This window comes from Haliotis rubra, unplaced genomic scaffold (assembly GCF_003918875.1).
Source record: "Haliotis rubra isolate DU_JTF1 unplaced genomic scaffold, ASM391887v1 Scf128, whole genome shotgun sequence".
Classification (NCBI taxonomy): Eukaryota; Metazoa; Mollusca; class Gastropoda; order Lepetellida; family Haliotidae; genus Haliotis; species Haliotis rubra.
Genome location: NW_025765203.1, coordinates 245,716 through 261,498, shown reverse-complemented (window position 1 = coordinate 261,498; position 15,783 = coordinate 245,716). Strand labels below are relative to the sequence as shown.

At 43.2% G+C, this 15,783-nt stretch overlaps 1 protein-coding gene across 1 annotated transcript; it reads right to left on the bottom strand.

Moving 5' to 3' along the window:
• Positions 1-12,400: 12,400 nt before the first annotated feature.
• Positions 12,401-15,435, bottom strand: LOC124266813 (E3 ubiquitin-protein ligase APD2-like). Its single transcript, XM_046701617.1, has 2 exons — positions 15,116-15,435; positions 12,401-13,740 (listed from the first exon to the last, which is right to left on the bottom strand). The coding sequence occupies exon 2, from the start codon at positions 13,727-13,729 to the stop codon at positions 12,476-12,478; it is 1,254 nt and encodes a 417-aa protein (XP_046557573.1). The 5' UTR covers positions 13,730-13,740; positions 15,116-15,435; the 3' UTR covers positions 12,401-12,475.
• Positions 15,436-15,783: the final 348 nt, after the last annotated feature.

Here is a 15,783-nt window from a genome sequence, read left to right as displayed (position 1 = left end):
CGGTGACCGTACTGCTACATCCAGTCACACGCGCACGCACGCACACCTCCCCCCAAACCCAACACCCCCGCCCGCCCCCCAAAAAAGCCAAAATAAACCCCGTGCGCACACGCGCAGAAACGCATGGGTGCGTAAACACACATACACATTCTCCCTCCCTCTCTCTTCCTCCCTCCCTCTCCCTCTCTCTCACACACCCACACACAGAGTAACAGGTGCCATAATCCTGAGTTATGAAACTTACTACAAATATGTTCAAACTCACTGCATTAAGAGAGATTGAGTGAGTGAGTATAGTTTTACACCGATTTTAGCAATATTCCAGCAATATCACAGCACTGTTTGACTGTGTCATATAATGTCTGATATGTGCTCTAACATGGCTCATTGGCTCATTGTGACCCCCTGTTCTGCCGCTACACACAGACACAACACATACTCGCTGAGGATGAAACTTTATCCACACAGAATAACAGTCAGAGACTGCGGACATGTCGCCACACAGTGTGAGAGCATTGTCCTCCGCCTGTAAATACACATGTAGAGTTAAACACTCTTAGGACTGTTTGACTTCCGGGTGATCATGTTACTGTCAGTCACGCGCACGTCACGTTTGAGTCTATATTATTGCTGAGTTGTTTATGGAAAGCTGACAAATGTACTAAACAAGAATAAACATCAACAATGTGAAATCTCTTTTGAAGGTTGAGCAGGGTGTGAGGACCGTAAACACTCGGAGGTTTTGTTTTTACAAGCCACTTTGACATGTACGAGAAGTTAATACTGTGGTGTAGATGTCTCCTACTGGCGACCCGAGTTGGTCACTCCGAAGACCCGGTTTTGTTTTTACAAGCCACTTTGACATGTATGAGAAGTTAATACTGTAGTGTAGATGTCTCCTACTGGCGACCCGAGTTGGTCACTCCGAAGACCCGGGTTCGATTTCAGACATGGGTATAATATGTGTGAAGCCCATTTCTGATGTCCCTTGCCGTGATAGTGATGGAATATTGCTAAAAGCGGCGTAAAACTTATCTCACTCACTCGGAAATAGTGTAAAATATGAAAACCAGTGTGTTATCCATCCCCACTGACGAATTTGCATCATGACATTAAGTTCATGACGTTAGGGTGTGTTAGGGGTATTGATATTGCAAGGTTCAATATAAGTTTATCAAACAACTTCGTTGCAAGAGTCGCATGAGGCTCTTAGAATGGTATCACTGTTATAGGTTAGAAAATAAGACTACCACAATACTTTGACTTTCGCTGTGCCGACTCCTCAGTTACACCCATGGTCTTGAGTTACATACAGGTGACATCCGTGTGATAGAACAGGAACTATATTTAAAGCGGCGTTAAGCCCAACTTGTTCACCCGTTCAGTATTATAAGAGCAGCATCATAGATCATATATTTGATATAAAAAATACCTTGTAAACTTTGAAAATATATTTCACCAGGGAGCTGCTATTCTGTATATTTTGGTGGAGGCGTACAGCAGAAGTTAAAAATGTAAAAATTGCACGATCAATATTGAAATAATTTTACAGCAAGAAACTGGAGGGGAATCGAGGTGTAAACGCTTTAAACAGAAGAAACGAGTCGCATTGGATTTATGTACAGTGTTGTTTTTGTGTCAGTATTTGTATACAGTTACTGTATGTCACTCGAAGTGCACAAGTGTCTCAGCATTGGTATTGAAGTCCAATTTTATCTGTTGGCATGGATAACACACTGGTTTTCATATTTTGCACTTTTCCCGAGGAGTCAACTAGTACAACATGACAAGTGTGAACAATTACGGCTCAGTGCATAAGCTAAACTAAGGATGGCATTGTTCGATCAGAACCGTGTCATTCAAGCACAAGGATAAGAACCCAGCTGGTAGCGGTTCTCCCTGTTGTACACCAATACGGCATGGGGAGATAGTTTAACTCTCGCAAGCCTCTTGAAAACCAAGACTCACACAATCAATAAACATCAACGGCTCCCTCGTGTCCTGTATATGATATTCTGTCTGTGCTTATGCAGATTGACGTCTATGCACTCAAGGCAGATATGAAATATACGTTATGTTGACAGTTGTGATTGCAACCAGTCACTTGATCTAGTCGTGTGTATGTAATGCGGGTTGAAAGAGTACAACGTATTTAAAACTGTTCAACTACATTTTAACGCCAATGATTAAACATAATGTGAGATTTATGCACTGTCAATCGGTACTGCTGGCTTTGTAGGTGGCGACAACTGTCGTTGGTGTCTTATTTACGATGGTCTTTGAAGTTGTCAGTGCTTCGTGATGTAATATGCGTGTGGCTGCTCTGGGTGGGCACACGAAGCTGTGTGTAAGATATGTTATGATTACCGTCTAAGGGGAGGACACTCGGCGTTTACTTCCTATTCATGAAAGGTGATAAGAATACCCCCAAATATTATAGACTCTTATAAACCTATGGCCAATGTTGTCTATTGTTCTTGTAGTTGCTTCGCATCATGGAATAACCTCGGTAGAGGTTTTACAATGACCATTGTATAACCTCATACGAGGTTTTGAAATGACCATTATTTATGACTTATACAACTTTGTCTTGCTATGACTGATCGTAAAATATCTCATTATTGAAAACTTCCAATATTTAGTGTCTATAACTTGCTTCGAACCCGCAACCCATCGCTCTCTAGCTTGGCGGTTTTATCCACTACGCTACGAAGGATCGCTGTGAGGAATGAGATTGTTTGTCAGTATGAACAATGTGTTTCTTACAAGACAGGTACTGCGGGCAGCGCGTGCAGAGCACGAGCATTGCGCGTGCAGGGCAAGGTGTTGGCTGCCAGTCGCATCCCAGTTGACACCGGCTGTTCCATCATTTGCGGGCTGTTCCATCAATGTTGTTCTACTCGTTTCAGACTGTATGTGTTTAGTTTTCAGAGCTTGTTTGAGTAATTTGTGTTGTCTTAGACGGTTTATAAGTTTGATAAAAGACTCCTCCTCGGAGTCGTGTTTTATCCTACACATAACACTCTTCGGAGTATCTGGGAAAATAGTCTCCAAGATTATTTTGGGCTTCAGGAGAAATTGTTTAAGGGGTGGGGTTACTGTTGATTATTTATATGTATTACAGATTGTTGGGTGTTGATTCTAAAGTTAAAACTAAATAGTTATAGACTGGCATGAAATGCATGGGGACCCTTATATAATAATATATACTGAGGGAAACAAGGGAACACTTCATTACAGTAATCGTTTATTTCTCTGATTTCACCCACAGTGCAACGAATAGAGGACCACTTGTGTTTTCACGTGTTCCTTTATTTGTTTCCCTCAGTATATACACCAGCGGCATGTTCTAACACATGTGGAGGTGTATGTGGATCTGTTATCTCCCTGTCAGGGGTAGTCAGTATAACATTGCCTCATGAATATGTAGGAATCATTGAGATGTGTTATTTCATCGCAGGTATCAAGCTGTCCGAGCTGTCACAACACTCACAGAAATGAATAGTTATAGGCACAGTGATGATAAATGGAGACAGATGTTGCTGGAGATTAAATTTCCAGCCACTTGGTTGCAACCAGATGAGTCTGTAATCAAAGTGGCTAATGTTCATCTCCACTGACTTTGTCCCACTGGCTGGATGGCTGGAAGCAGGAGGCAGGTCATGTGTATAGTTTGGCATGAAATGCATGTGGACCCGGTTTTTGTAAATATCTCTTCATCCAATGACCCAATCGATCTCAAACTGTGCAAGTGGATGTTTTGTCAGACAACCTAATCACATTGTAAATCACCGATTTTATGCATTTGTATTAAAGAATCAGTCTATGTAACTGTCAACAAAATAAACAGCAGTTTCATGCCAAACTATAACACTGAATCAGACCGTAAGAACACATTGCGTGAATCCAACACAGAAATGTGTACCAATTGTATTCTAAAATTAATTACGTTCACAAATCAGTGCAAAGGCCTTGCTATGGTAGATCAATATAGTGGCAGTATAAGCTCAGGGGCAGTATAATACAAAAACAGTGTTTGTAGCAGTATAAACAATGATGGTGATATTCACCTCTCAGGGTGAGTAATTCAACTTGCAACTGAGGCTAGGCAAGGTATATGATCATCACACTCAATGCTGGTCTTCTGGCTAGCTATTTTCGAAACGTTCGTAGCCCTACGAACTTCTTAAGCCCATTCTACGATCAAAGTTAAGAATTCTTAGGGCTACGAACGTTTCGAGAATATGGGCCCAGGTTACTTACTACATGTAATGCGAGATGAAAGGCTAGAGTTAACTCCCATTAGATCTCTCTGAGGCTGATCTTTCCAAATCCTTCTACACTGTTGTCAGCATCATTGCAGATGCCTACAAGACTGTGGCACACGTATAAATATTACACACCACTGTTCCTCCCTGAATATCACATGTACAATGTACAACTGTTATAACACTGTTGCACAGGATATATCACTGCCTCATAACAAGATACTGTTATATATAAATATTTACCATTGCATAAAGGAAGGCGTTCATGTATCTGTATTGATGTAAATTAAACCTTTGATCAGTTTCAGATACTGGATTTTTATATATGTAAGACTTGGGTAATTGCTGTGGTTGCGTAACAATTACGTCTAACGGGAAAAGGGATGGGCAAGTGTGTCTATTGCGCGAAGCGCTCCAATCAAAGATGACACAACACAGAAAGACAGTAATAATATGTATTAAAATAAAAGTCTTGGTAACAGAGTTGCAAGTTCCGACTGCACAGTCCAGGTAAAACCTAAATAACAAGTTGGCTTGTTGTCACCTCGACAGTGCAGGCAGAAAGAGCCATTGTACAGATACAATTATGAAAATCAACAATAATCCGACTGATATACAGGATGTGACGACAATACTTATTAGGGGAAACAATATTATTAAAGGACAAATAAAAACAATATTGGTACAAAAGCATATGTGCATATATGAGCACACAATCCCAAAGAGTATTTACATAAATAACTTTAATTATATAACCCGAAAGAATCGTCACACCCTTCTATCAGAGGATTTACATAGGGCCCCACCTGAGATGGGGTGAAAGTCACATTAACTTTAAGGGCCAATGGGAAATATAAAAATACATATATATACACAAAGTGGGGCAAAATTTATACCCAACACATTTGGAATATATGAAAACCGGTTTGATTGATATAAACAATAGCCACGACAGGACACCTGGCCTGTACGACACGTGTGGCTAAGGGGAATGGGGTATGAATGAACACCTAATTATAGTAAATAAATTGATGAGATGTAATAAATGGATATTACATGATTTATATTACTACATATTACTTGTATACAGAAACGTACCTGGGGTACATTTCTGTAGTACCTGTGCCGACAACGACCCCTTCAGCAATATTAAAGGTGTTATTTTAAGCTTATGATAAATATGACAATGTTATATCGTGCATCTATGTTTTGAGTTGTACACAATTGCAATGTTTCCATTGCAGGCTTGGAGTTCGTCAGGGCTGCCTGTTGTCTCCTTTCTTTTCTAGTTCTGCATCAATGACATTATTGAGAGTTTCCTTCGGGATGACCAATGGTCTGATAGTAATCTTATATTGCAGATGTGTATGGGTTTTTTCACAGATGACAAAATACTTGTGCACACCACAGTTATTGGGCAATACTGGCCTTCTAAATCGGTTGAATACGTTGTCAAGATAATGTGATAAGCTTTTAGAAAGAATGGTTGGCTTAATCTGTCTGAAGATCAATCTCAAGTCAACAACTTTCTTGTCCAAGATATTTTTATGGATTAAACTTCTTTTTTAATTTTTATGGATTAAACTTCTTTTTTAATACATAAAAATATCTTGGACATCAATGTACAACTTCTAAATGCCACTGAAAGACAACAACTTTCTTGTTTACAGTTCATATGTTACTTCATATATTCAATGTGAGGATTTTGTGTGTTCGTGTCTTTGGTTCTGAAGTTTGGGATTCCATTCATCACCTGAAGTGGAAAGGGTTCGTGATCGCTTCTGCGCTTATTTGCATAGAATAGATATCTATCATTCCAGCACATTACTATAGATATCTATCATTCCATCATATTACTAGAGATATCTATCATTCCATCATATTACTAGAGATATCTATCATTCTAGCACATTACTATAGATATCTATCATTCCAGCATATTACTAGAGATATCTATCATTCCAGCATATTACTAGAGATATCTATCATTCCAGCATATTACTAGAGATATCTATCATTCCAGCATATTACTAGAGATATCTATCATTCCAGCATATTACTAGAGATATCTATCATTCCAGCATATTACTAGAGATATCTATCATTCTAGCACATTACTATAGATATCTATCATTCCAGCACATTACTAGAGATATCTATCATTCCAGCATATTACTAGAGATATCTATCATTCCAGCATATTACTAGAGATATCTATCATTCCAGCATATTACTAGAGATATCTATCATTCCAGCATATTACTAGAGATATCTATCATTCCAGCATATTACTAGAGATATCTATCATTCCAGCATATTACTAGAGATATCTATCATTCCAGCATATTACTAGAGATATCTATCATTCCAGCATATTACTAGAGATATCTATCATTCCAGCATATTACTATAGATATCTATCATTCCAGCACATTACTATAAATATCTATCATTCCAGCATATTATTATAGATATCTATCATTCCAGCATATTACTATAGATATCTATCATTCCAGCATATTACTATAGATATCTATCATTCCAGCATATTACTATAGATATCTATCATTCCAGCACATTACTATAGATATCTATCATTCCAGCATATTACTATAGATATCTATCACAACTTCCAGCAACTTAAACACCACCAACAAATCGATAACAGTTTCATAATCACAGCTTACATAAATGTATTTTTAGACATTATATTACAATCACATCTAGTAGAGTCACATGTATAATTAGACATTTTATGTCCATGGCACTCAGTGTCCATATTACCGGGCGCTCCAAGTGTAGAGTCACGGTGTATCGAATCTCTGTATAATGGATTTGTGGTCCGACATTACGCTCCACTACAAGCATGGCGACAACTGTAGTTGAAGCTCACCTGGAATGTTCTAAGTAGCTGTCTGTGTGCATGTCGACAACTGGCGGTAGAAGCTCACCTGGTATGCTCTAAGTAGCTGTCTGTGTGCATGTCGACAAGTGGCGGTAGAAGTTCACCTGGTATGCTCTAAGTAGCTGTATGTGTGCATGTCGACAACTGTAGTTGAAGCTCACCTGGAATGCTCTAAGTAGCTGTCTGTGTGCATGTCGACAACTGGCGGTAGAAGCTCACCTGCTATGGTCTAAACAGCTGTCTGTGTGCATGTCGACAACTGTAGTTAAAGCTCACCTGGTACGGTCTAAACAGCTGTCTGTGTGCATGTCGACAAGTGGCGGTAGAAGCTCACCTGGTATGGTCTAAACAGCTGTCTGTGTGCATGTCGACAACTGTAGTTAAAGCTCACCTGGTATGGTCTAATCAGCTGTCTGTGTGCATGTCGACAAGTGGCGGTAGAAGCTCACCTACTATGTTCTAAGTACCTACTTGTGTACATGGTGACAACTGGAGGCAGAAGCTCACCTGGTGTGATATAAGTTGCTGGTTGTGTGCATGTCGACAACTGGAGGCAGAATCTCACCTGGTATGGTCTAAGTAGCTGTCTGTGTGCATGTCGACAACTGGCGGTAGAAGCTCACCTGGTATGGTCTAAGTAGCTGTCTGTGTGCATGTCGACAACTGGCGGTAGAAGCTCACCTGCTATGGCCTAAGTAGCTGTCTGTGTGCATGTCGACAACTGGAGGCAGAAGCTCACCTGGTGTGATCTAAGTAGCTGTCTGTGTGCATGTCGACAACTGGAGGCAGAAGCTCACCTGGTATGGTCTAAGTAGCTGTCTGTGTGCATGTCGACAACTGGCGGTAGAAGCTCACCTGGTATGGTCTAAGTAGCTGTCTGTGTGCATGTCGACAACTGGCGGTAGAAGCTCACCTGGTGTGATCTAAGTAGCTGTCTGTGTGCATGGTGACAACTGGAGGCAGAAGCTCACCTGGTGTGATCTAAGTAGCTGTCTGTGTGCATGGTGACAACTGGAGGCAGAAGCTCACCTGGTGTGATCTAAGTAGCTGTCTGTGTGCATGGTGACAACTGGAGGCAGAAGCTCACCTGGTGTGATCTAAGTAGCTGTCTGTGTGCATGGTGACAACTGGAGGCAGAAGCTCACCTGGTGTGATCTAAGTAGCTGTCTGTGTGCATGGTGACAACTGGAGGCAGAAGCTCACCTGGTGTGATCTAAGTAGCTGTCTGTGTGCATGTCGACAACTGGCGGTAGAAGCTCACCTGATGTGATCTAAGTAGCTGTCTGTGTGCATGTCGACAACTGGCGGTAGAAGCTCACCTGCTATGGCCTAAGTAGCTGTCTGTGTGCATGTCGACAACTGGAGGCAGAAGCTCACCTGGTGTGATCTAAGTAGCTGTCTGTGTGCATGTCGACAACTGTAGTTGAAGCTCACCTGGAATGCTCTAAGTAGCTGTCTGTGTGCATGTCGACAACTGGCGGTAGAAGCTCACCTGGTATGGTCTAAGTAGCTGTCTGTGTGCATGTCGACAACTGGCGGTAGAAGCTCACCTGCTATGGCCTAAGTAGCTGTCTGTGTGCATGTCGACAACTGGAGGCAGAAGCTCACCTGGTGTGATCTAAGTAGCTGTCTGTGTGCATGTCGACAACTGGAGGCAGAAGCTCACCTGGTGTGATCTAAGTAGCTGTCTGTGTGCATGTCGACAACTGGCGGTAGAAGCTCACCTGCTATGGCCTAAGTAGCTGTCTGTGTGCATGTCGACAACTGGAGGCAGAAGCTCACCTGGTGTGATCTAAGTAGCTGTCTGTGTGCATGTCGACAACTGGAGGCAGAAGCTCACCTGCTATGGTCTAAGTAGCTGTCTGTGTGCATGTCGACAACTGGAGGCAGAAGCTCACCTGGTGTGATCTAAGTAGCTGTCTGTGTGCATGGTGACAACTGGAGGCAGAAGCTCACCTGGTGTGATCTAAGTAGCTGTCTGTGTGCATGTCGACAACTGGCGGTAGAAGCTCACCTGCTATGGCCTAAGTAGCTGTCTGTGTGCATGTCGACAACTGGCGGTAGAAGCTCACCTGCTATGGCCTAAGTAGCTGTCTGTGTGCATGTCGACAACTGGAGGCAGAAGCTAACCTGGTGTGATCTAAGTAGCTGTCTGTGTGCATGTCGACAACTGTAGTTGAAGCTCACCTGGAATGCTCTAAGTAGCTGTCTGTGTGCATGTCGACAACTGGCGGTAGAAGCTCACCTGCTATGGTCTAAACAGCTGTCTGTGTGCATGTCGACAACTGTAGTTAAAGCTCACCTGGTACGGTCTAAACAGCTGTCTGTGTGCATGTCGACAAGTGGCGGTAGAAGCTCACCTGGTATGGTCTAAACAGCTGTCTGTGTGCATGTCGACAACTGTAGTTAAAGCTCACCTGGTATGGTCTAATCAGCTGTCTGTGTGCATGTCGACAAGTGGCGGTAGAAGCTCACCTACTATGTTCTAAGTACCTACTTGTGTACATGGTGACAACTGGAGGCAGAAGCTCACCTGGTGTGATATAAGTTGCTGGTTGTGTGCATGTCGACAACTGGAGGCAGAATCTCACCTGGTATGGTCTAAGTAGCTGTCTGTGTGCATGTCGACAACTGGCGGTAGAAGCTCACCTGGTATGGTCTAAGTAGCTGTCTGTGTGCATGTCGACAACTGGAGGTAGAAGCTCACCTGGTATGGTCTAAGTAGCTGTCTGTGTGCATGTCGACAACTGGAGGCAGAAGCTCACCTGGTGTGATCTAAGTAGCTGTCTGTGTGCATGTCGACAACTGGAGGCAGAAGCTCACCTGGTATGGTCTAAGTAGCTGTCTGTGTGCATGTCGACAACTGGCGGTAGAAGCTCACCTGGTATGATCTAAGTAGCTGTCTGTGTGCATGTCGACAACTGGAGGCAGAAGCTCACCTGGTATGATCTAAAGTAGCTGTGCTGTGTGCATGTCGACACCTGGAGGCAGAAGCTCACCTGGTGTGATCAGAAGCTCACCTGGTAGCTGTCTGTGTGCATGTCGACAACTGGAGGCAGAAGCTCACCTGGTGTGATCTAAGTAGCTGTCTGTGTGTGCTGGAGGCAGAAGCTGTCGACAACTGGAGCAGAAGCAGAAGCTGCACCGACAACTGGATCAGAAGCTCACCTGGTAGCTGTCTAAGTAGCTGTCTGCATGCATGTCGACAACTGGAGGCAGAAGCTCACCTGGTGTGATCTAAGTAGTCAGAAGTGTGCTGTGTGCATGTCGACAACTGGAGGCAGAAGCTCACCTGGTGTGATCTAAGTAGCTGTCTGTGTGCATGTCGACAACTGGAGGCAGAAGCTCACCTGGTGTGATCTAAGTAGCTGTCTGTGTGCATGTCGACAACTGGAGGCAGAAGCTCACCTGGTATGGTCTAAGTAGCTGTCTGTGTGCATGTCGACAACTGGAGGTAGAAGCTCACCTGGTATGGTCTAAGTAGCTGTCTGTGTGCATGTCGACAACTGGCGGCAGAAGCTCACCTGGTGTGATCTAAGTAGCTGTCTGTGTGCATGTCGACAACTGGAGGCAGAAGCTCACCTGGTGTGATCTAAGTAGCTGTCTGTGTGCATGTCGACAACTGGAGGCAGAAGCTCACCTGGTATGGTCTAAGTAGCTGTCTGTGTGCATGTCGACAACTGGAGGCAGAAGCTCACCTGGTGTGATCTAAGTAGCTGTCTGTGTGCATGTCGACAACTGGAGGCAGAAGCTCACCTGGTGTGATCTAAGTAGCTGTCTGTGTGCATGTCGACAACTGGAGGCAGAAGCTCACCTGGTGTGATCTAAGTAGCTGTCTGTGTGCATGTCGACAACTGGAGGCAGAAGCTCACCTGGTGTGATCTAAGTAGCTGTCTGTGTGCATGTCGACAACTGGAGGCAGAAGCTCACCTGACTAAGTAGCTGTCTGTGTGCATGTCGACAACTGGAGGCAGAAGCTAACTGTCTGTGTGCATGTCGACAACTGGAGGCAGAAGCTCACCTGAAGCTCACCTGGTGTGATCTAAGTAGCTGTATGTGCATGTCGACAACTGGAGGCAGAAGCTCTATGGTCTAAGTAGCTGTCCGTGTGCATGTCGACAACTGGAGGCAGAAGCTCACCAGGTGTGATCTAAGTAGCTGTTTATGTGCATGGTGACAAGTGGCGATAGAAGCTCACCTGGTATGGTCTAAGTAGTTGCCTGTGTGCATTGTGACAACTGGCGATAGAAGCTCACCTGGTATGGTCTAAGTAGCTGTCTGATAGCTAAGCTAACGTGGTCTTTTCAGCTACACAATGGTCAATATCACATACAACCGCCAGGTATATGATGTCAACTGACATGACATTTGTATTACATCCAACAACCAAATATATTAGACCAGAGGCCAGGCAAGAAACATCAACATTCAGCTGAATTCTAACTGAAACAATAAAAGTAGGAGTTTAAATTGTCCCTATGTACCGTGCATCTTCACACAACGTGAACGACGCACAAGTGCTTATTCTGTGACACAGACAAGTTACTGTCTAATGTATAACTGCACGCCCTCGACAAGCAGGAAGAAGAAGAATTGAAATACAAGCCATGGCGACATGTACAGATCGGGAGCATTGTGCAAGCGCTACTTACACCATACAAAACCACCACTACATTGATGTATGTGTAAATGCTGTATGGCGTAGGTTCTTCTACAGGTCAAGAAAACCCTACACTAACTTCACCATATTTGGTGAGACAATAACAATTGTCAATGCTTGCATATGTAATAAAATGTACACATCCGCACACAATGTGAACAATTATGGATACAACTTCATAGTGATATAAACGGTATCTTTTTGTTTCAAGCATTCAAGCATCTACTTTGAACTACATATGTCTTGCCATTTACGCAAGATTGATCACTATGCGTCTAAAGTCAGTCATGGCGTCTCATGATCCTCGAGATGCTCCAATGCCTGGTGTGACTGGCCTCCAGTACAATGCGTCCAAGAACCACGCTGTAGCGTTATTAGTATTCAATATGAATGTTTTTAATAATCATAACAGAAGTCAATGAGACAAACCTTAACGAGTAGGCAATACCAACTTATAAATTACACAGGTTTCAATACAGTTTCACTGGTTCCTACACCGTGTTGTAACATCACATACTTTATAGAAACGAGGGATCCATCTGTTTTTTTCTGAAGATAAAACATAAACACTAGAAGATGTATCACTTTGAGCACAGTCCGAGTTCTGGAAGAGATGCTGCAAATGAAGCATTGTTTGCTTTATCACTGAGTCCGAGTTTGCCTCATGGCGGCTTCGTAGCTGGGAGGAGGCGAGTGACGGTTTGGTTCTATATCCTCATACTTGGGGGGCTGAGGGATCGACGAATAGCGGGGGTGTACAGCTCGGTCAGACCCTAACAAATATGCTCTCTCGTCATCATGTGCATTGTATCTGCTGGTGGAGCTCGTTGTGGAAGTCTCACCCCACTGTTTATTGACGATGATGCTTAGAACCGCTCCAATCATGAACGGCCCCATGAAAAATATAACAAAATAGATCCAGATTCTGGGTTCACATACAGTGTCAAGTCCAGCATTCTTGCCATAGGGACCTGCACCCATGTGGTACACGATGTAAGGCGTTCGAGAATATTGCAGTGCGTATTCACATGCTGACTCGTCATTAGTGCATAGCCGCGTGGCTTTAGTCACGTCGTATAACGTCCTGTCTAAAGATAACTTGACACGCAAGAAAGCTGCATCTGACGTTCTACGGTACACAATAAAATAATCATTGGTTCGGTTAACCATAAACGTGAAAACATCTGCCACATCACTGCCGGAACAGTGTGTCTTCGTCAGCAAACGTTTATGGAGGAAACAGTGATGACACAACATATTTTTGGACCAGCGTTCCCAGTTAGCGGCACCGGCTATCACGTATATCCAAACATCAGCTTCTGAACACGATCGCAGTTCCACCTGGGACCCTCTGAGGAGATAGAACCTCCAGTAGATGTAATCATTTCTAAACGTTGTCTTCAGGTCTGTAGAATAGGTTTCAGAAGAGAAACTGTCTATTTGCGGTGCTTCGTCAAACGAATATGTTGTTATGACCGACTTGGAATTTATCATCAGTTTCGAACAAAATATTGATGAGATTTTGTGGGTGATGACACGCATGTCTGTTGGAGACGGGGAGCTGTGCCCAGTGCCGTACATCGCAACGCTGAAGATGATCCCCGTGGCGACGCTGAGCACACACAGCCATCCCCAGAGGTACTTGATACGGGTGGTTGGTTCCATCGCATAGCAGCAGAGAACCGACCCAATGCATGCGCCACAGCAAAGGGTGGAGAGGCAGTCCTGACACGCCTGCCTAGTGCCAGGGCAGCATCTCCTGCCGTTCCTGTCGTTGCTGTCAGATGCCGCATCATTCCCACTGGAACCTGCGTCTCCCCGTCCTGCCGCTGAATCAGGCTGGATGTCAGTGAACGCGAAGGCAGCTGAATCACGACCAGCCGCTCTGTCAGTCATGATCACTTCGTCTAAACATAGAAGAAATAACAGTTTGTGAGAAATCATTCAAGAAAACTGAACATGGACGACACCGTATAGGATAGGTAATTGCACGTAGCGACTTTTTGATGTCTTACACCATTATCAAACGAAGGTGTTATCTCTGTGTTACACTTTTTTATCCAATATCTGTAGTAACCCTGAAGCTTATCAACAGCAGAGCAAGTATAACTCTCATTAGTTGTACAGAAAGACCGATGCCGAGAATGAATACCACAAGCACGCAGGTAATTACCTTACAAATATAGTACAGAGAAAAGGTTGAACAAGCTGACAGGATACTTATGAAAATAGTTAAACTAATTGTGTACTAAGATAAGGATACAATATAGAGTAGTTGCTTGTTCAAGAGCTGTTCTGGTAGTAAGGAGAAGTACAAAGAAGTCTCTAGCGTGTAACCAATACATCTACCGACATACAGGTGCAGTGATGGCCTACTGCAAAACCAGAAGTTATTCTGTCTCCACCTTAACTCAGTTAGCATAACGTAAAGTAAGCTGAAGTAAGTTGATAATTTAGTCACCTGTCACAGCTCACCCCCATACATATATTTGTCGAATGGTACATCCCAAAGACTTACTACCCGTGACAATGCACAATGCTGATGCGGGTTAGATCTGGTCTTGAGCAAGCAATGCTTGTACCCCGTGAAGGTCCGTTTCAGGAATGGTCTTGAACAACCCATTCTTGTTTTAACAGGGTCGAGTGTCAGGCTTGCTGACTTGGTTGACACATGTCATCGTATCCCAGATGCGTAGATAGATGCTCATGCTATTAATCACTGGATTGTCTGGTCCTGATTCGATCATATACAGACTGCCACCATTAAGCTATAGTCGCTGAGTGCGGCGTTAAACATCCAACAAACACAAAGAATAAGCTATCTGAGACGTTTGATACAAAATGAAACAGTTGGCACTAGAATAAATATAACATCTATCGTTAAACGAAGTACATGTTATAGACACAGGGCATCTCATCACGTCTCTCGTGCAGCACGCAACACGACTCAGTGTGTGTGTCTTCTGAGGACGTAAGTCGTGCATATCATGTAACTGAGTGACCTCCGTCATGATCTAGATGTTGACCCTGTCGTCCCAGCCAGGTGACAATACACGGGAAGCAGCTGACTGGTACACGGTTCGCACTGATATTGGGAGGCGTTTTTCGTTAGTACAATATTCATAGCGATGGGGACCTTGAATGAAGCATTTATGATAGAAATTAGACATTTAGCGTTTAGCAAAAATATACAAAACAAGCCCAGAACATATTGTTACGTAAATTTACTTAATTGAATCATTTTGTCAAACCGATAAAGTGTAACATTAAAATAATACTCACCGGAATTAGTGCAGTCGCCAAATTGTGTTGTCTGCTATCACAGAGGCTTCCTATCCCAGTTCGTCATTGTGTGGAGGCAATATACATCACTTCTTGGTTGTAATCCTCAAAGCGACATATACATGTATCAAGCGCGTTAACCCCAACATGAGACTCGCGGGACGAAATCTAGTTTCATATCAAAGTCTTGCATACCATCACGTGGTCTTCTGTGGCACAGTACGCTTACAACACTTTGTGTATCGCCGACAGAAAAACGCCGGTTGACTAAAGATCCAGTTTGGGGAATGACGTCCCCTCCTAGCGCACCCTCGCGCCATGGCCTGTAGCGAATGATTGAAATGAACAATTATTGTTAATAATAAATGTTAATAAATTAAATTAAATTTCCAAGTAGCAACATATGTATTATGATGACTGGTACTATATTGCTGACATAGGGGCGGCAACATCTGTCTGTCTACTCATTGTGCAGCACCATGTTGTATCAGCCAGCCAGCAATATGAACTCGTATCTATCAGTATCCCGGTGTTAAGTTTCATTAGATGATATATATTTTTCTGTGAGCGTTATGAACAGGCTACTGTAGTAGGTAACCTATAATGTTTATCATGTGTCACTCGAACTGATTGTATTGAAAGAATGAGTGAGTGTGGTTTTACGCCGC